The following is a 20,303-nucleotide window of genomic DNA, read 5'->3' as shown; positions in this document are numbered from 1 at the left end:
GAAAATCTTGTCTGTTGTAGTTTGCCTACCTGGAAACAGGGAAGTTTTCATTAATTGTCTATTTATAGCTGCGTTTGGGTAGCAAACTGTAGGATAGGTACAGGTCAGGAATTGTTTTCACTTCCCATTTGTCAGCTCAGGAGTTGATAACGTGGAAATAAAAGCATGTGAAGTGTTGAGATTTGGCATACCAACTCTTGCCATTCATTGGCTCTGTAGTAAAATGTATGTGTAAGTCCTGTGTAATTGAAGTCACAGAAATGGTACACAATGTCCTATACAAAATACTGAAGAAAATTACAAACAAGCTCGGCTACTGTATTCTGACTTTTTTCCTCACTGCTTTTAAAAAAAAAAAAAACACAACAGACTCGCCCACAAAACCCAAACCTATGATCAATATGTGGACACGTAGTGTGAAGAGTTTACAATAATCCTTAATTTGATATTTAAAATACTTCATTAGTCTTTGAGGAGAGAGTATTCATAATGTATTTCTTCTGTCCAGCTGAAGGAGGTAATATTCCATTTCGTTGACTTCTGCTTGGCCATTTACTGAGGTATTTTGAATGTAAAATTAAAATCTTTTTGGTTTTAGCATTCCTCTGTTTATGGCTGCCTGGAACTACATCATGATAGCAATACAGACAAACTATCTACTAGCTGCTTTGGGGACAGATAATCAAAGGGTTCTTCTGAAAATTCAAGGATACTTGCATATTTGGCGGTCATATGCTGATTGTCCCTGTAGAATCACCTTATGTTTTTCTCACCACTCTTTTAGGATGCTTTTTAAAGAAAGCCGAAGTGTTCACAATCACCTCACTTCTGCTCCGTGAGTATAATATTGACAACTTACTAGTATCTTTTAAGTTGTTCATAGCATCTTTTCCCATCTTCATGCTACCTTTTTTTGACAGCGGGGAGGAAAGGGTGATATTTTGGGATTTGTTTGAAAAGGCTTACAATGTTAATAATTTTTTTAATGCTTTAATTTAGAGATATAACTGTAATGTTCTTGTGGCATTGTATTTTAACTCAGTTATGAAGTGGCTAGATAACCCAAGTGGATATTCATTCTTGGATTAACGCCTTTTACTCAAAAGTATTTCAAAGCACTATACACTACCTAAATTTTGCTGTGCATATTATATTGAACTCAGAGACAGCAGTACTTCCTGCTCTTTTATTTTGCTCATAAATATCTCTGTAACCACAGAAGGCTGTGTATCTTAGCGGAATTTTACCTTCTTGATTTTTCAGACAATGCTATCCCTCTCAGGAGCTGCCCACATTCAGCCAGAATTCAAATAAACAATTATGACTTTGAATAACACCTAAATTGCAACCTTTGTGATAAATATGAATAACATAGGATATTTTTCTACATAATAGCAAAACCGAGTCGTGGTCCACCTACAGTAAGATCTCTTTTTAACCAGGCATATTCCTAGTTGCTCAGGAAAGGAGAATAAATGACCTACAGGATGTAAATCTGTTGATCCCCTTGAAGAAATAGAAATGAGAAAAGGTGTGAAATGCTTAACTTCTAAACTGAAGCTGATGACTAATAATCCTTAATGCTGTCCTTGCTTGCATAACTGCAGTTGGTGCTATGGTGTTCACTTACACTGTAAAAGAACCTGGAAGTTTGTTAAATGGCTTCTTGCAACAAACAGGTTAGATACAACTGTTCCACAGTTGACAAGCGACAAAACACTTTTTTGGGGAGAAAAAAAAGCAACTGTTTTTATGTGGTTTGAAATATAAATGAGAACACGAAGTATACTCCTCAGTGATAAAAACATCAACGTAAAGTGAAATTGTATGTTACTTCAGTTTAGACAAAGCTCTGCTAAGTAGACAAACTTTTAAGATTGTAAGAGGTTGAAATGACTTGATCTTTTGAAGTTTCTCTAAACTGGAAAAGTAAAAAATAGCTCTCCTGATATATATTAGGTTATATCAGCAATTCAGTGAATTTTGCATCTAACTAACTTAGAGATACATGACAAAAAAAATGGATTAAAAGTGTGCTTTTTCTCTTCCCCCCTATATTTTAACCCATTTTCTATTTCAAGGATGTTTTATTATTAAAGGTGGACTCCAGTAGTCATCCTTCTAGTTTATTGGGATATAATCAGGGTAACAGTTAAAACTAAAATGACTTGCCTTTCTTTTGTCTTCTGATGTGCATGTATCTCCCGTTTTAGGGCAAAGAAGAAGGTGATTCTGGCCCCTAAACCCAAAGTGAAGGTAAATGCATATTTAGATATCTGAATTTTATATGAGCATTTGATATAACCTGTTTCCTGCCTCTGATCCAGAAGAATTCTGGCAGAAGGGTTCCATCAGGAAATGCTGTAAGAGCTTATTGACTTGGTGATGTATTACTTTAAAGAAAGTAGTATAAAAGACTTCTGTATAACTTTGTAACTTTAAGTTATATTAGTTTTTTAAAAATTGACTACGAAGAGGTACTAGTTCCAGTAAAGTTTCACATTTTTTAATGTGTGCTTTGTGTTTGTTTTCAGCTTGTATTAAATTTGGCAACACTGGAAAAATGTATGGTTGGGAGGGTAACGTAGTAAGTTGATAGAGGTTCTCATTAGACACGACTAGGTGTTGTCTTACTTCAGTAGCAATTTTACCTAATGATCAGATTAGCTACCCTGTTTTCACAGCATTGGTTAATCTTAACTGTGTGGGGTGCTTTTAGTTATGTGGAGCAACAGCACTAGGTTTTTAAATACAAATATTGAATTAGCACACAGGACTCCAACATCTAGATATCATAGGTATCTTAACATGAAAATTTCAAATCTTCAGTTCATCTGAATTTACAGAATAATAGTATTACACTAAAGAAGACTTTAGATCTACTCCAAAAAGTCTATTAAACCTGTCTTTTCTTATCTTTTCATTATCAGGACTCCAGTCCAAAGAAAGAACAGAAAACCTGTATGTCTTCAGTCAATTCAAATTGTGCTACTGTACTGAGTTCCAGCACACCTGTCTGCACCCCAGCCAGCTCTAGCTGCACACCAGCTCCAGAGACGATCTGCTTGGACGACTCACTGGATGAAGACCTCTCTTTTCACCCACCCTCACTGGACTCAATTTCTGATGCTCTGGCAGTTATCAATAATGGTGCCAAGGGATCACCTCTTGGGTCCACCATAGACACACCAACATCCAGACCTCGCCCTGGGCTGAGGGAAGAGAAACTAGCAAGCATTATGAGTAAGTTGCCCCTGGCAACTTCAAAGAAAGTAGAGCCCACTCAAACACCCCATTCATCAAGTCTTATTGCTGGTCACACAGGGCCAGTACCAAAGAAACCCCAGGACCTAGTTCACACTGGTATCTCTTCAGGCCTTATTGCTGGATCTTCAATTCAAAATCCTAAGGTTTCCTTAGAGCCTTTGCCAGCCAAACTACTTCAGCAAGGACTACAGAGGTCAAGCCAGATCCAAGCTGCTTCCTCTTCTTCGCAGACTCATGTTTCTTCCTCTAAGACCCAAGCAGCTATTTCCACCTCCTCTCAAAGATCCAAGGATGCTAATATCTTGGTATCATCTTCTGAGGCTCAAGGTGGTTCTTCCTCAACATCACAAGTGACAAAGGTGCACCAGCATTCAGCTGTACAGCAGAAATATGTATCTCCTTTACAAGCAACTATTAGTAAATCACAGACCAATCCAGTGGTGAAATTGAGTAGTAATCCCAAACTGTCTTGCTCATCACCAGTCATCAAGGCTCAAGATAAGTCTGTAGTGTATCGCCTGCCTTTGTCTAATCCCTCATCTGGAAGTGGCTCTCAAGTGTCTCACCCACTGGTTTCTCGGACAACATCCAGCACCTCTACCTCTAGTAACTATTTAGCCAAGGCTATGGTGTCACAAGTTTCTTCCCAGGGTTTCAAGCCTCCTTTCTCCATGGCTGCCTCTCCCAAACCTGCTGCCTCTCCCAAGCCCACTGCATCTAAGCCCTCTGTTACACCCAAGCCCAATGCATCACCTAAATTTTCATCCAAGTCCACCTCATCCCCCAGGCCTGCAACAACACCCAGTTCTTCCAGTTCAAGTGCACTAGTTTCCCAGAGTAGTCACTCCAGCAACAACCCCCTTCATAAACAGACCAGTGGTGTAAATATCAGCAGGCAGTCTCCCACAATGAATTTGCTGCCCTCTAATCGCACCTCAGGCCTTCAGCCTGCAAAGAACCCTCAGGCTTCTTCAAAATTGCCCAACTCTTCTCCTGGAACTGTTGGTAAAAATAATTTGGGTGGAGTTGGAATGAATGTACCTGCCAGCAGAGGCAGTAACCTTAACTCAAGTGGAGCTAGTAGGACTAGTCTGTCTGGGGGAGCAGGAAGTGGAACACAGGGTGCTACTAAACAATTGTCAACTCCACATAGACCATCTTCTGCCTCAGGGTCTCCAGTTGTAGCAGCCAGTGTGCAGGTACGCATCTAACGAGTTTACATTTAAACCTTACATTAATATTTATCACATTTATTTTGTAAACATTCTTTCTTGCAATATCTCGATTTGAAAATGTGTCATAAATTTAATGTTTATACTTTACTAAGCATAAATGCTAATACTGTTGAAACCATTTCGCACTAGTGAATAGGTATTTCCAGCTGATGTGAAATGCAAGGATCAGTGTGGAACGAATCCTCACTGTAAAATGTTGGTTGGTCTATACTGTGGAACACAATTCACTTTTGTTTTCTTTTTTTTTAAGAGCACTAGAAAAGGTAAGCTTTGTGTGGCCATATTTTCAGGGGATGTGGTATCTTCTTGTGTTATTGGATTTGTGTATTCTCGCATATTTACTTATTTGTAATGATAGTGGTCATATGAAAAGGTGTCTTGGTACATTTGTTGCCAAGCTTCATGATTAATTTGCAAAACTAGAGTTCAGTTGCGTGTGGTTTGAGTATAATGCAAGACTTGTATATAAAATTAACACTTGCAAGGGCTTTTCTTTAGCATTTGTGATTGAATATGTATTTTATTTTGTCAGATCTAGTCAAACTGAATGAGACACCTCATTAATATATAAATATCCTAGAAACTGTTTGAGAGAGCTTATGCAGAACTTTATCATTGGAGGTAAAACAAGTCATACAAAACAAATATTTTGAAAATACTGTTGTTCTAAAACCCATGCAAACCTATTATTTACCCAGAAGACAACCTGCTTTCCCAAGTTGTGCATTCTTACTGGGAATTATTTAATTAGTGAGATGATTTGAGGTTTTCCTCTGTATTTACTGCTCTCTCTGTCCAGAAGTCTTCCCTACTTAAGTAGTTTAGAAAAGCAATATTGCTGTAAATCAGTGTCTTGGTGTACCGCAAATGGAAAAGCTTTGGTTTTTTCTCAACAGTGTACATAGCTATTGCATGGTAGTGATGTATACTCAGCTTTTAGCAATGGTTTATAATCTTTCAGCTTGCTATCAAATTTTTCTTAATGCAGCTGAATAACAGGAGGAAGATGATTTTTACTAGACATTTCTATGGTCTTTCATCCTACTATACTTTAAGTCTATTCCAGTAAACAAGAAATGTCTGGCAGGCTCTGATACAGCCTTCTTATTATTTTGGGTACTTTGAATGAAAAAACCACAACCCATATGCTGTGTAAGGGCCACTGAGGTTTCACATAGGGCCTAGAGAAGAGCTGAGCCAGAAACAGTGCAGTTTGGGTACTCTGGAAGGTGCCTGGAGGAGACAAAAAAGGCTACAGCGAATGGACTAGGAGCAGAGTTGGTTTTTTTCCTGGTGCAATCAACAGAATCCAGTGGATACAATTGCTATGATGTAGAAGAAAATGTCAAATGGGTGTGGTAGTGCTTAAAGATGACGGATGAGGGAAATAAGTAGTATTGTGTTGGATGATGAGATGAATTCTGGCAAACCTTCCTGTAGTTAAAGGCAAGTAATTTTTTATAGAAACACTGATCACCTGGGGTATGAAATGCATTTTGGCAGGCAGTGATGTTGAGGACTGGAGGGGGTGTGGTGGATAATCAAGTAACATGAGTGCATACTGTAATACAGCAAAATAAGGTGTGTTGGTGTATATATAAGGGGGGAAATCACCTAGAGGTACTGAGCAACATATGGTATCACTAAAATAATTATTGTGACTTTACATGTGGGTTTTTTTGACACTGCAGAAGTTACTTTGATAACCTAAAAATGGTTCAGAAGAATGGTGCAAGGAAGATAAACCATGGAATAAGGCTGTTGCTACTGCACAGACTGAGGCTTAGTCAGTGGAGTACGTTCAAGAGAAGATTAGAATCAAGTTACCTCCCAGTCCCAGTACACTGAAGGGGAAGAGATTTGTGATAAGAGGGCTTTATTTAGCCTTAAAGATCTAATGGCTGGCTGCTGAACTTAATCAATTCCAGACTAGTTGTTAGGTACAATGTACTAAGGAGTTAGTTACCCCTCTTAAAACTTTGCATAAGACTGAATCTCCTTTCCATTAAGGGTTTAGGGATTAAAGCCCTATCCAAGATGCTATTAATTGGTCAGAAGATGAGAATGGTACCTGAGTTGCTCATTAGAATACCCTGTGGTCTGCTTACATTGGAGATTAGACTAGATGATTTCATGTAATAATAAAGATATTCCTAACTAGGAAGAGTTTCCAAGAAGTTTCCCTCCTTTCCCCTTTTGATTGACACAGTTATTTACCAGAATATAAGCTTACACCTGCTGTAGCTCCACAGAAAGTTTACTCTGGCATACTCTGTTAAGTTACATCTTAAGAACACAAAGTCAAAGTAATCTAAAATTGAGCAATTATCACATGTGATTTCCTTAAAAAGCTCTACCTACCATTAGTACTCTTGAGCAGAATCTGGCTTAGACTTTTAAGGATCTTAGCAACTCAGATTTACATGATCAGGATGAACCCTTTTATGAAGTGCTATCATAGGTGAGATAAATAGAAACATCTGAACTGCAACTCTTTAGTGCATTCTCTGTAGCTGTTTCCATCACTGAACTTCTCTCTCCTCCTTTTTGAGAGAGTAAGCAAGGTCTTGGCAGAGCACATTACAAAGCTGCTTTCTGTTTTCAGGCATTTTAAAAATCCACAATTGCAAGAGATTACTGTATGGCTTTTATTTTGTTGCACAGTAAAGATTACATAGACAGTGAACAGTTGTCATGTTTTGTACATAGGCTTATTGTGAAATTGGTACTTTTAAAGGGAAAAGAGAATAATCATGTATGTTGAAGTTTTTCATCCATTTTTTTCTACTTGTGGGATGGAGTATGTCTCAGAAGCTGTCACTCCTAAGATGACCAATACAAACACTTGCTACAAACATCACATCTGTAGTTGTTTACACCTACAGGATTACTGTTTTAAAATTTTGTGTTTTCTTGTAAGCAGCAACTAACCTTTCTTTAGCTGCTTTCATCTGAACACCTTAAGACCAAAACTTTTTCCCTGCTAGGAGTTTTCATTACTTTGCTGTTTCTGTAAGGTGATATTACAGAACTCAAGGAGATTTCATTTTCATTTTAAGCTCATGTGTTCATTAAAATGATTCTAAGTTTTGGCTTTAGTTAAGGCTTACTTGTGTGAATGCACAGGTTTGAAGTACTGTTCAGTCTGAGTCTCTTTAATTCAAATATCTAAAATATCTGAGCTTGAGTCTGATTCAAAATGCTTTCTATACTAACTGTTTTGTAGTAGATCATTAGAGAATTGAACATTAGCGTATAAAATTACTATATGCATAATGAAGGAAAGATTGTTAAACAAGAATGAGCTGTTCTAATGTTAGAGGAATTAATGCAATTTGGGAGCTGTTGTAGCTAAAATGTTCTGGCTAATCTTGCATTTTCATTTTTAAACTACAGTGAATTTAACTTCATTGTGACATATGTAGAGTGGAGAGATTATTTTCCTTTGCATTTTGTTGTGATGTGTGCATACACACCTATACATACATACCTATGTCTACATCTTGGTAACCTGACCTCTCTTGAAGTGTGGGGATTCTTATGTATGAATCTTAATTTTCAAAAAATCATTGCTTCTGAGCAACCTCTTTAGAAATCAAGTTAGTGTTCTGTTAAGACCCAAATTTGGAGAGGGGAGAGTAATACTGTGCTTCTAAAGAATTTCAGATCTACATCTGATAATTTCGTATTATTAATCTAATAGAAGATGTTGCATTAGATTCTGACTGTAGACCCAGTGCATAATTAGAAAGGAGATAGAGGGAATTACCTGCAAGGCTGATGAGGAAAAACATGAGAGATGAACCATACTGTCATGTCTGAATCTGAGATATCGTTGTACTTGCTTAGCAGATGAACAGTGGGAAGACCTCATAGGTGATAAGTGGATATTTATTAACAGTTTAATACACTAATAGGGCCACACTTAACAGAAAACAGTCGATTCTTATCTCCTTAAAGAATACAACTCAAAGCTTTAAAATCTTGAAGTACTCCTTTTCTTTGTACAGTCAACAGCAGGAGCATCATTACTGGCTAACGCCTCACCTCTGACTCTCATGGCATCACCCCTGTCTGTAACCAGTCAGAACGTGACGTCTGCACCATTAACTCCTTTTGGGATGCTGGGTGGCCTTGTTCCTGTGACTGTGCCCTTCCAGTTTCCCTTGGAGCTGCTTGGCTTTGGGACAGACACAGCTGGAGTGACAACCACCTCGGGATCTACCTCAGCGGCTTTCCACCACAGCCTAACTCAGAGTGAGTGGAATTAGTTCTCACACTGTGCTATAAGGAAAAATGCATCCTGAAAATGAAAATTAAGAAGGCAAGCAATAAAATTCTGAGACTCAAATTTGGTTCATGAAAATCCCTACAGGAGAGTAAATGTGATTTCTTCGCTGGTAAAACTTTGTAATTATCCAAATATTATGAATCACCTTTGATAAGCTTAACTTCATTGTTACATTCACAGTATATACTTAGTTTCGAACATGCTTTTTTGGGTTAACTTTTAATCCCTTATCTTTAGAAAGGAATATAGCTTAAAGGTCTCCAAATGTCACAATAATAGACTTAATATGGTGATTCCTCAAAATATCCTTAGCTCAGTAATCTCAGATGTCAAACAGTTCTCTTATGAGAAGTATCAACCAAGATGGCATTTATTTTTTCCGATTGTTTACAAAGAAATTCTTTAGGTTTTTAACCTATATCAATTTTTGGTCTTTCTGCCGAAGGAAATTATATGAAGAGTTGCATCCCAATAGCGAGGCATGGTCCTTGCTCTGACTTCTAATCAGTGTCTGAATAGGTCTGTTTCTGTTGACTTATTCCAGCCATCAGAATGCTATCAGGTATTTATTTTTTGTTGTTGAGATACATTCTTCAGAAATCTGTGCAAATTAGCATGCTACTATAGCTACACTACAAAAATAAAAACTTCCTATTTCACAAAGGCTGCCTCTGTCCTTAAGATTTATTTTTCCTCTTTGTTGCTCTGCTTTTTTTTCCCAGACTTACTGAAGGGTTTACAGCCAGGTGCTCAGCACGCAGCAACGCTGTCTCACTCACCTCTGCCTGCTCACTTGCAGCAAGCTTACACAGGTAAAGACATCGTATTTTTATTATTACTTATTTTTAACTTAAAAGTCAGATTTCTGCCTTAGACTGAAATAAATGTACACCAGAACTGAAATCGGTTTAGAGAAGACACAACACAGGGACAGGCTTTGGTAGCAGCAGACATTCTATTGTAGCAGTATTTTTGGAACCTGAACAATTTTTTTTTCTACATGTCTTCAATGTCAGGAACAAAAAAGTTCATAAATTTCATTAATACATTATTGTAGCAGTTCTAGAAACCAAAGTGTACAAATTCAACTAGTGGGAAAAAGGGAATACTGCTTACTAGATGCTAACATGATTGTTTACAGGCTGCAAAAAGTCTGTATTGGCGAGATTTGTTTTTTCCACTCAATTTTAATTTCTCCTTTGGAGGAGAAACTGACCTTCCAACTAGAAGCTTCTTCATGTTTCTTCTAAGAGGGCATACGTGTGTGAACAGTGTGATGGTTTCCTAATGGAAGATCTGCCTTACCTGGGAATTTTATCCTTGATAAGAGTTGCATATTTTGATTGAGAAGACAAGCTTGAAGTAGAAAATCTCCTTTTGCTGTTAGAAGGCTTAGAGCTGAAACTATCATAAAGCTTTAGAAGGTGCAGGTTAGACCGTAATCCTTTCTTTGCCACCTGTAGGGCTTTTTTGGGTTTTTTTTGCCAGGAGAAGGAACAGGAAGGGTGGCAGTGGCTTGGTGGGGGTTCTTCATCCTGTTCTCAGAGTCCTCAGCACCAAAAAACTGGGCAGTGATGCTCTAAGAGGCTGTGAAAACAAACCAATTGGCTATATTTGGTACAACCTTAATTTTTTATCACAGTGAGTGCCATGGGCTGAACCCTAAAAATGCTTTATTAAAATGTAAAGGCTTCTAAAGAAAGGTTTGATTTTTAAATTTTTTTTTCAGTATCCCAAGCTGCAACTTAATCTTTAGAAAGATGGTATCTTTTGGTATGAAGCCTGATATCTCAGGTTTCAACAGTGCTATTTCTAATAAATTAACTACAGAGAAGATGCAAAGTCTTCCACCCTGTGAAGACAATGTACTTTTTTTGGTGATGCTGAAGCTGAATATGCCAAATTCCTGTCTCTTTTGCTGTAAGTTATAAAAATAAAAGTTCACTCATGCTTTTATTCTTCCCTTTCTTTTCCTGTCTTTAAACTACAGATGGAGGCCAAAGTAAAGGGGACACTAAGTTACAGCGGAAAAACCAGTGACTTCTGGACAAGCAAGGGAGCTGAAGCAGTTCTGGTTGGCTGACAGAATCTGCCCAGTTGGGAAAGTGCTTATTGTCACAGGGCTGCTGTTTCTGTCGATGTTTACATATTCTGATCCCAAGCACTGTGGTGAGAGGAAGAAGAAAAAGAAAACAATACTTGATCGAAGAGAGAAGGAAAAGGAGGACTGGTCCTCCTGGTCATGCAGACTGGTCATAGTTTGATCTTGCCTAAAGAAACAAGCTTTTTTATCTGCTCTGATTGGCTTTTAAAAGAAATTGATCGTCAAACCCACAGCAGCACAAACATTTTTTTTCTGGGTGATGTCCAATGAAGAGTTGAAAGCATGAGAGGAGCTAAATAGGTTTCTCCATCCACTGTTTAAGGTGGAATCATCCACTTCATTAGTGCCCAAAATGCCCAGTGTAAGATTATCTGTAGGTCCTGAGTGTACTATATGGTTGTGGACCAAAGGTTATGTAGAGTAGAGATGGTGCTGGGATACTTTGCATTATAATTAAACCCTTACACAAATGCAGTTTCTGATACTGGCATTTTTCCAGCTTTGCAAGGTTGTTTGGCTTTAGGGAGCCTACAGATGTATGCAGTCTCATTAGAGAGTTGTCTTCAAAAACAGATCTCCTGGTACATCGAGATGTGACACACAGACTACTGGGAAATCCCTTGCTCCTTGTTTGATTTTTTTTTTTTTAATATAAAGATTCTTATTTAAGGGAGGAAGGTGATGGAAGTTTTTCCATTTACATGAAAAGGAAACCCACATTTTATTGGTCAGACTAGCATTTCTTTCCCACATCTTTTTTTTTTGTTAAAGGCACACTGATTTTTCAGTCCTTCCATTTGTTAAACTTTCTTTTTCTTTGCCTTGTGCTTATCTGCTACGGAAATTAAATAATGTTCTATTCATGTCTTTTATAAAACACAACCAGTTCTTTACTCATTCTAGATCTTCCTCATCTTTCATCTAACTCCTCCCAAAAGCCATGCATTATACTGATGTGTTAGTTAAAGAAAGCTGATCGTGACCTATTCCAGAGCCAGGTTAATACTGCTTCAGGCATTAGCCAAAGAGGAGTCGTTCAAAAGCGACCAGAGGTGCCTTCTCTTCACGGGGCTGAATGGGTTGTCTCCAGCATTTCCAGCCCCTGCTGGCCTGGGGAGTTCCTGACCTGAACTCTTCCTTATGTGGTAGCACAAGACTGCAAAGCTGGCTTTTTTTTTTTTTTGGATAGCAATACATTGACTGGTTCATTTGTAAGGTTAGGAAGTATCCAGCACATGTTGCACTTTTTGACACTAGGACAGATCTTTGCTGTTGAGTCCCTTGTGCTGTCAGATAAAAGGTGAGAATGGCAGAAACTGAAGTAAGTCATAGGGGAAAGGAGCAAATAAAATAGTATGATGCCCTTCTCCTTCAACCCCGAAACATTCCTTTGATCAGAGATGCTGAAATTCCTAGTAGCTAGTCTTTCCAGTAGTTTGATTTCACATTGAACCAGTGACTACTGGTCATCTCACACCTTCCAGAGAGACTTTGACCCATGGATAATGAATCTTCAATGTTTTTTGCTAGATTAACTTATAGCTTTCAGCTTTCTTTTACATGCGATTTATTTTTCTTAGACCAGACACAATTTCTTTTCTATTTAGAGCTCATTTTAATTTTATATAAATATATATACGTGAATTTAAAATAATATATATTGTGTATTTAGTATAAAAATGTTGGGTTGAGCTCAGCAATAAATGTTTTTGCACAACACTTCTGTGAAAGACAGATTGAATTAAAATAAGATGCATTAGTTCGTTAATTTCACTCCACAGCATCTGCCAATTAAATGCTTTTTAGCTAGTGCTAATGTTTTGTATGTGGCATGTTGATTAGATAAGCTTGCATCTCCATCATCAAGGTTATTTAGAGTTGAAACATACAGCTACGTAGACTCTGGCATTCTTAATACTGTGCAAATTCTGTCAAAATACCATAAACTGCTTAGAATGCAAGCTTTATCTGATTTTTTTTTCTCTTTTCTCCAGGAAGGGTTGAAGGAAGACAACTTTTGGGTTTTGAGGCCTAACAGTTCTGGCAAGTTGCTAGTTCTCTGAACTGTGTCAAACCTGATACTTTTTAACAATGCATGTAGTTAAGGGAGTTGCAGCAGTGAGCCATCAGGCAGCAATATATTTAAAAAGACCCTGTCCTAAGAGAGTTCTACCTCTTCTATGTTTTCCTCATCAAGGCATCTCATTCAAATTGCCATCTTTTGTCTTCATACTTAAAGAAGTTTTAGATTGGGAGACTTGGAACCCTTTATAACTACAGCACAAATTTCCTTTCAACATTCCTCTCTTCCTGAAAGTATGCCTCATCTTCAGTTGAGGAGTATCCTCTAAATCTTGAGGGTAGGAGTAGTCCTGTCTGTGTGGCCTGTTGAGCTTCTCAGTCTTGGGAAGCAAGTAAACTAATACTTATTTTGGAAATAGGTAGTAGGATGATGAGAATAAAGATGACCATACCTTGTTCATGAAGCCAGTTCAAACAGCCCCCCCAGAGGGTAACTGTTTTCAGTCATTATGCTCCTGAGCTTCTTTAGAATCAGCCACATAGCGATGAAAGGGTCTACATTCCCTGTTCCCTATTCTCCCTGGTTAAACCTAGCAAGGCCAAATCAAAGGAAATAATAGGGTGGCTCCCAGAGACCTTTGCAAGTAGCATAAATAGGATGGGTAAGTGAAAGATTTCTGCAATGTCCAAATGCAAAATTAGGTTAATGTTTTACTATTTTCTGCACAGCAGCTCTTCTAAAGACATTTCCCCCCAAGTTTTTACTATTTTTTAAGGCCTTTGTTAATAAATAAACTGTAGTTGTACATACTAAATAACCCTCAGTATTCACAAGCAATAAGAAAGCCAAGTAGAGCTGTCTTTTCCAGGCAGCAGGGCTGAACTTGGTTTGGGGACTGTATATGAGCTAACATGTCAAGCTCACTGAAAGCCCCAAACAAATGCAAGCAATAATTTCAAACACAGGTTTTAGATGTTAAAACCGTCTGGGTAGTATTTTCTGCTACATGATCCAAAGTCCCAAAAGTCGTGGTAGCTATTTTAAATCCTTTCGAGACACTTGCTAAGGAAGAAGGCAGGCTAGATGAAAAACAGGCTGCAAAGTTTCCCGATACCTTGGACTGTAACTGCAGTGTTCTCCCACTCCAAGATGCAAATGGCCTAAGTCACTCTGTCCAGCCTTCTCTGTTGATTTGAGATACATGACTAATATGATCAACTAAGTCACAAGTGTGGATGCTGTGGGTTTCACATCTGTTTTCTGCTAATCAGAAGTAACTTTTAATTACCTGGGTTCTGCTTCTTGTTTGAATCCAATCAAAGTTGTCTGATGCACAGATTTGGGGGTGGGACAGGTGCCAAGAGCCTGTTTCCTTCCTGCAGTCCCATCACCTGACCCTTCCTCCACACTCCTTCTCCACTTGGTGCAAGACCCTTGAGGACATGAGAACAGAGAAATCCTGCAACTCTCCCAAGCTGCCATCAGTTGTGTGAACCATTAACCCTCTGGGAGTCATCTTGGACTCCAACTAACTTTTATCACATTTGCTGCTACATTCGTAAAATGAACTTTTGGCTGTATTTATTAGCAAATTTTAATCTAGTTTACAGTTTGTTTGGTTTTCTTTTGAGTAGTTTTTGCCCACAGATGGATTAGAAGTGTTGGGGTGTTTGGGTTGGTTTTTTTTTTGTGTGTGTGTGAATTGGTGAAGGCACAGTGGTCCCTCTTCTGCTTTTGTTTTTTGTTTTTTTTGAAGATGGCGTTGCAGGGAAAACCTGCAGGCAAGCCAAGCTGTGGAAGGCTTCCTCCCACACCTAACTTTCATCTTTTGCTGAATTGGGGGGAAATCATTAAAGGGACACTTGCTTTTTGTTTGGGTTTGTTGTTTTTTTTTTTTTCATAAAATGAACCAGAAGGTGAAAGCAGTAGGTAAATGACTGATTAATTAACACTTTATGCAATTTTAATTTTATAGAAATTAAAAAAAGGTTGGTAGATTTTTATTGGTCCTAGCTCTGGTTAAATGGCTGTTACCCTCCATGACTTACTTGATTCAGGCCTTTGTCCTTTGTTTAAGTGCCTTTTTTTTTTTATTTTATTTCCCTACCCTCTTTAAACTGTTCTCAGAGATCCTGAAGTGCTGGAAGGCATTTTGGAGGAAAATCTTAAGCTTGCCAAGATGGCTTTATGCTGTTATACTATTTTTCCCTTTTGTAAAGAAAAAAAAAGTGTAATGTGTGTAACTTCATAGCTGCTGTACCATGGCGTTGGTTCTGTGTGCTTGTGCATTCTTTCTCTCTGACACTCACACATGTGCACACACACATACACACATATACAGCAATATTCCTGAGAAAATGTGTTCATCCTTCTACATCCTGCTGGCTCTGTTAAACACTTTACTTAAAGGTGAACGTTTGTGCAAAGATGGCAGTACAATAAAAGAGTGTGTGTGTGAGTGTGTGTAAATGTGCATGAGAGAAAGGAAGTGGCTAATGAGAATGAAATTTCTTGCATTTTTTTCTGAAGGTTTTAAATTTGGATCTTAATTAGGTCATGAGTAAAACATTATGGGCCCTGTCTGGCAACCTTGTTAAATACGGGACCACTTCACACAATTACTGAGTCTAAGGCAAAGACATGTGGCTGACAACCCCAAGGAGGTGGGGGGGAAAGAAGGTTAAAATAGCAGCTTGCAACAAGTTTGAGTTGAGAGGAATTGCAAGGAAATCTTGTGTGTGGCTAGTCACATCTGCTTGACACCAATTATTGCAAGGATTCTCATGTTTACCACAGTTGTCACTTTCTACCATGCATCATATGTAAGAAGGAATTTGGTAAAACCTGCAAGAGTGCAGCTGCTAATTGAAGTTAAACCTGGGTATGCTTCACATGCTGCCTAAATCATTCACCATGAAGTACTTTTCTAGTTGTACTTTTTCTCAATTTGAGATTTCATTAATGGTTTGTTCTCTGAATATAATGAACAGTAAGTTCATGTGGTGTTAGCTGCAAGTGAACCCTCATAATAGTGTCGTGCTTGTTTTCTTGTTCTCTGACAAAATTAGCAATCTGCAATAGATCATCTAGTGATTTTAACAATTCTGTGCCGAGGATCTATCTAACTTATGATTATTATAAGCATGCATACCTGAAATTAGCAATTCACTTGTTGACGTTGTTGACGAAGTGCTAAACTTAAGGTAACATACGTACGCATCACTAGACTGTGCTAGTTCTGTGATGTGCTTCCCCTGGGGAAGATCTAATTTTGAGTTGCAATATGAAAAGGAAGCATTTACTTTCCAGAATGGGAATGGAATGAAGAGTCCTTCATAGGTGGAGAACCCATCTAAAGAGCAGAAAATAAGATACCAAATACAATATGTTCCTGTGGCAGAGAATAGCCTAATTGCTATTTCAGTTCTTAGCTTGTCTTCACATGTTTGAGTGAACCTGCTTATGTAAACTAGGCCATAGGTGGATTTCTTCTACCAATCTAATGGTGCCAGTCGAAGATAGGACTATTGCGGATAGCTCAGCCAGTTGGAGTGATAGCCGGGGTGCTTCTTAATCTGCCCTAGGTGCATCAATGAAGTTACTTCAGTGGAGTTTGCCACATCCACCTGTGGCAGTAAACTGAGCTAACCTGGCTCTTCTGTTGCTGTTTAATTCATTTTGGGCACACATGCTCTTTATCCTAGGCTGATCTGTGAGATGGGGAATCTGCAGCTGGTGATGATGATTGACTGTTGCAGTCTTTTTTTAACAAATGCAGCTGTTGTGAAAATCTTTGTCTGTCTACTGCTTAAGAAATCACTGCCAAAATAAGCAGCCAGAAGTATGCTTACTGGGCCACTGGAAAGATAACTGTTGCGTAGGGGAATGCTTTGTTTGTGGAAACTTCTGGTGTGGCTTCATCATCCTTTTTCTATGACCTGGTGATCCCTTGCTGCTGTAATAGCCTTTTGGGGCCATAGAAAGCCCTGCTGCTGCTATGAGTTATGCTGAGAGATCAGCATGGCCTGGAACTGGCCCAGAACTGGGGAAGTACAAAGATTCCCTACAGCTGTTTTTGCACACTCCTCATAAATGAAACTGTGCTAATCTTGTCAGTAGTCAAGGATATAGGTCTGTATTTTATAGCCATTTTTGACAGCTATAATTATACAGAGCAACTCTGGAAAAAAAAACCACCCATGTTTTGTATCTAGAAGTGAATTTCAGTCTCTTCCCTTGCCGTCATCTCCTGCTTAAATAATAACCATTAACTAGTAAGTTTTTTTTTCTTATGGTGAAGTAATCCAAAGCAAGCAGTGTGTGCTGTGTTTGACTCCTATCATGCTCAATACTAAGGGGTTTTGTTTGGGTTGTGGTTTTTTTTTTCTTTTTTCCAGCAGTGTGTGCAGACTTATTTTATCAACAGATAGTTATGTTTGTTACTGTCTAGTACCAAGAGAAAAAGGGAGGGAGAGAATCAACCAAAACCAGTCAGGAGATACCACCATCGTAGGCCAAACCAAGTAGCTGCTGAGGCAGCCAGAGCTTCTTTGAGACTTACCAGATTTCACCAGAGGAGTGGGGAGTGGAGGAAGAAACTTATTCTTGTGTTCTCAGTTTTTCCAGATAAGGCCTTAGTTTGATTAGTAGTCACTAATATCAACTATGCAGATAAGTATTTACGTGTTTCAGTGTTACATGCATTCCTTCCCCCAGCTACCCCTCTTAACACATTGAAGTTTTACCCAAAGAAAATGGAATATTTTTTGAATGTCTGTACTGCAGAAGTCTTTTTTTGCTAACGTGAAGAAAGAAATTTGTATTTTAAAAAAACCCTTTCACTGGTGCAACACCTAGTGTCAAGTGTCATGAAGTTGCTTCGAGAGGGAAGCTAAAAGCGCCTTGTGACAGGTTTTAGTCTGAGAGTTTTTTAGAATATTCAGCTCTCAAAATCGGTTTAAGAAGCCGCAGCAATGTTTTTTAATGTACAGATTGGATTTGGGGAGAAACTACTGAGACATCCCAGGTTTCCTTCCAGTAATTGTGAATTAAATAAATTTCTCACTTAAATGAAGTTGCTTCTAAACGAGGGGAGTTATTGGCTACGCAGTAGCTGGATCTTTAAATCAAAGCTAAGTCACGATCCCCAGGTATTTCTCACTGATCTTTTAGTCTTGTTGTATGTAACTACAAATAACAATTTAGCTCAGAGGTGAGAACTGTAGTGTGTGTTTTATTGCCGGTGATTCCATCATGTAGCAATTAGTACCATGTTCTTGCATAGTTCTCAAGATCCATACTGGAAATAGATGGAGAAATTTTATTTTTGGACTACTGTTTAAAAAAATTACAAAATTAACTACTACTTTTTACCCCCAAAAAGTCTACTGAGCAGCGTTATATTTTAGCAGTTAAACTAGTACCCTTATGTGATTTGTCTCTTGTAGTCTTCTTTTACTGAGATTAGATGCATTTCATGGGTAATCCTTAAAATGTTGGCATTCTCTAGCTTAAAGTCAGGTGCTTATAATAAAAGGGTGTCTGTGATGATAACTTCTGATGATACAAAAGCACTATGTTCAGAGTATTTCATTGGGGAAAAAAAAACAGGTGTGGGTGCAAGTCTCTATAGTTCTGCCTGATAAACAGGCTCAGTCAAGAACAGAGCATCCAAACACCTGCCTGCACAGCTAATGGTAGTGAGGATCATCCCCTCGACAGAGGTTTGGCCTCAGTGTCCTTTGTTTGGTGTCACTTTTAGTGTATATATATATATCTTAGCAAGTTTGGATATAGCCAGCTTAACTCCACCTGACTTGCTGTGATCTGATCCCCAAGACAATGAAAGGCTGAGAAACAGATGGACAAAGTGTTTTCCTGCCTTTCACTAGGTAGCGCAGAACAAACAGCTGGCCAAGTTATAAACTAACATTAAATCACAGCTAGAATTCTTTGCATTCCTTGGCTTCAAAGGAATGTGCAGTTACTACGAGGTGGCAAACCTGTTTGAGTTGGTGATTCCTGTGATGCTTTGCTCAGTCCAGCATGAATTTGTACAAGGTCACCTTCCTTTTAATACTCGCGTATTTTGGATGATAGGGCTTGGTGATGGAGAGAGGATCCTAACAGCCGTGTGCTTACCTGATGAGCTCTCCAGAGAAACTCCCCTGTGAAATGCTCCCCTCTTGTGACAACAAGCCTGAACAACCAAATGCAGCTACATTTGGGTGGTTAGCACCACTTTCATTTGGATTTTTAGGGAGGTGTGTTCCAATAACTTCAAGGGATACTGTGTTTTAAATGTGTGATTTCTTTCCTCTCTCCTTATAAAACTGGACCTGAACGCAAGTTTTGAGTTGTTGGGTTTTTTGTAATAATCTCAGGACCTGAAAGATTGTAGCATTTAGTGTGTCTTAAAAATGATGTACTGTACCAGCCATGGATTTTGTAAATACACCTGTCTCCCTCTTTTGTATTTTAATTTTTTAAAAGTGTGTAAGGCTCTTTGCCAGAGGAACTGGTGCCTGCTTAATTTCCATCCTGAACTGAAGCAGGAAAAGGAAGAAGCTGCTGCCACAAAAGCCCGCATCAGTTCCAAACGTGTATATTGTTCTGGTCAGTTTAATGGCTGTTAGTCTTTTGTTAGTTGGGAAGCCGGTTTGTTCCCCTGCACATTCCCTGTTGTGGCTAGCAGAGCCCTATCAGGGAGACTAATTTTAACTGTCTTCTGTGTGACTACTTGATGTTTTCATTCCTTCCAGATACTCAGGTTTGCTATCCCTGAGAAGTCTGATGTTTTCAGAGGTCAGGACTATTGGCCCTCTGTAAGAATAGCTGGAGAGCATTTCTCATTTTATCAATGCCTTGGTCCAAACACAGCGATAGGGTTTGTATCCTGTGAACCTTGCAGATAATGCCGCCTCCACCTGTTCCGAGAGGGACTTGCCCTTTTATTTTCTGCTTTCCTGAAAGGAGTGCAAAGATTTTTTTGGCAGCAGACTTTGCTCTGGGATCCAACCTTGCCGGCAGACCCCTGTTCTGCAGTAGGAGCCTTACTCAATTCGGCGTAGCTGTTCCCTGTCTCTAACTGCGACAGGCTTTTTTCACGAGTGTACTTTTCTTTTTTTATGTGTCATGTGTCTGTGCTGTATTAAATAAAGAGGAATGTACATATTAGCCCTGGCTCTGTGATTTCTCACGAAAATAAAGATGTAAAAAGGTTTTACTTGAAGGGTTGTCGCTTGGGGCTCTTTGTTGGGCTCTTCACTATTGTTTTGGGGGTGGGGGGTTTGCTGGCTTTCTTCAGTCAGGGCAGCCACAAAGGCAAGGGCAATACCGGGAGCAAGGAGCAGCATTTTAAAATTATCGGAGGATTCGTATAAG

General features: G+C 38.8%; 1 protein-coding gene across 1 annotated transcript in view; it reads left to right on the top strand.

Moving 5' to 3' along the window:
• Window positions 1–11,287, top strand: part of UBN2 (ubinuclein 2) — a 45,926-nt gene extending 34,639 nt beyond the window's left edge. The window contains exons 12-17 of the mRNA XM_009576076.1: window positions 785–835; window positions 2,214–2,256; window positions 2,931–4,466; window positions 8,513–8,759; window positions 9,516–9,605; window positions 10,784–11,287. Coding sequence (XP_009574371.1) covers window positions 785–835; window positions 2,214–2,256; window positions 2,931–4,466; window positions 8,513–8,759; window positions 9,516–9,605; window positions 10,784–10,833 — 2,017 coding nt within the window. The 3' untranslated portion in view covers window positions 10,834–11,287. The remainder of the gene's footprint in view (window positions 1–784; window positions 836–2,213; window positions 2,257–2,930; window positions 4,467–8,512; window positions 8,760–9,515; window positions 9,606–10,783) is intronic.
• Window positions 11,288–20,303: the final 9,016 nt, after the last annotated feature.

The sequence above is a fragment of the Fulmarus glacialis genome, unplaced genomic scaffold (assembly GCF_000690835.1).
Source record: "Fulmarus glacialis isolate BGI_N327 unplaced genomic scaffold, ASM69083v1 scaffold9114, whole genome shotgun sequence".
NCBI lineage: Eukaryota > Metazoa > Chordata > Aves > Procellariiformes > Procellariidae > Fulmarus > Fulmarus glacialis.
The sequence above is the reverse complement of the archived record's forward strand: the minus strand, read 5'-3'. Positions and strand labels throughout refer to the sequence as shown.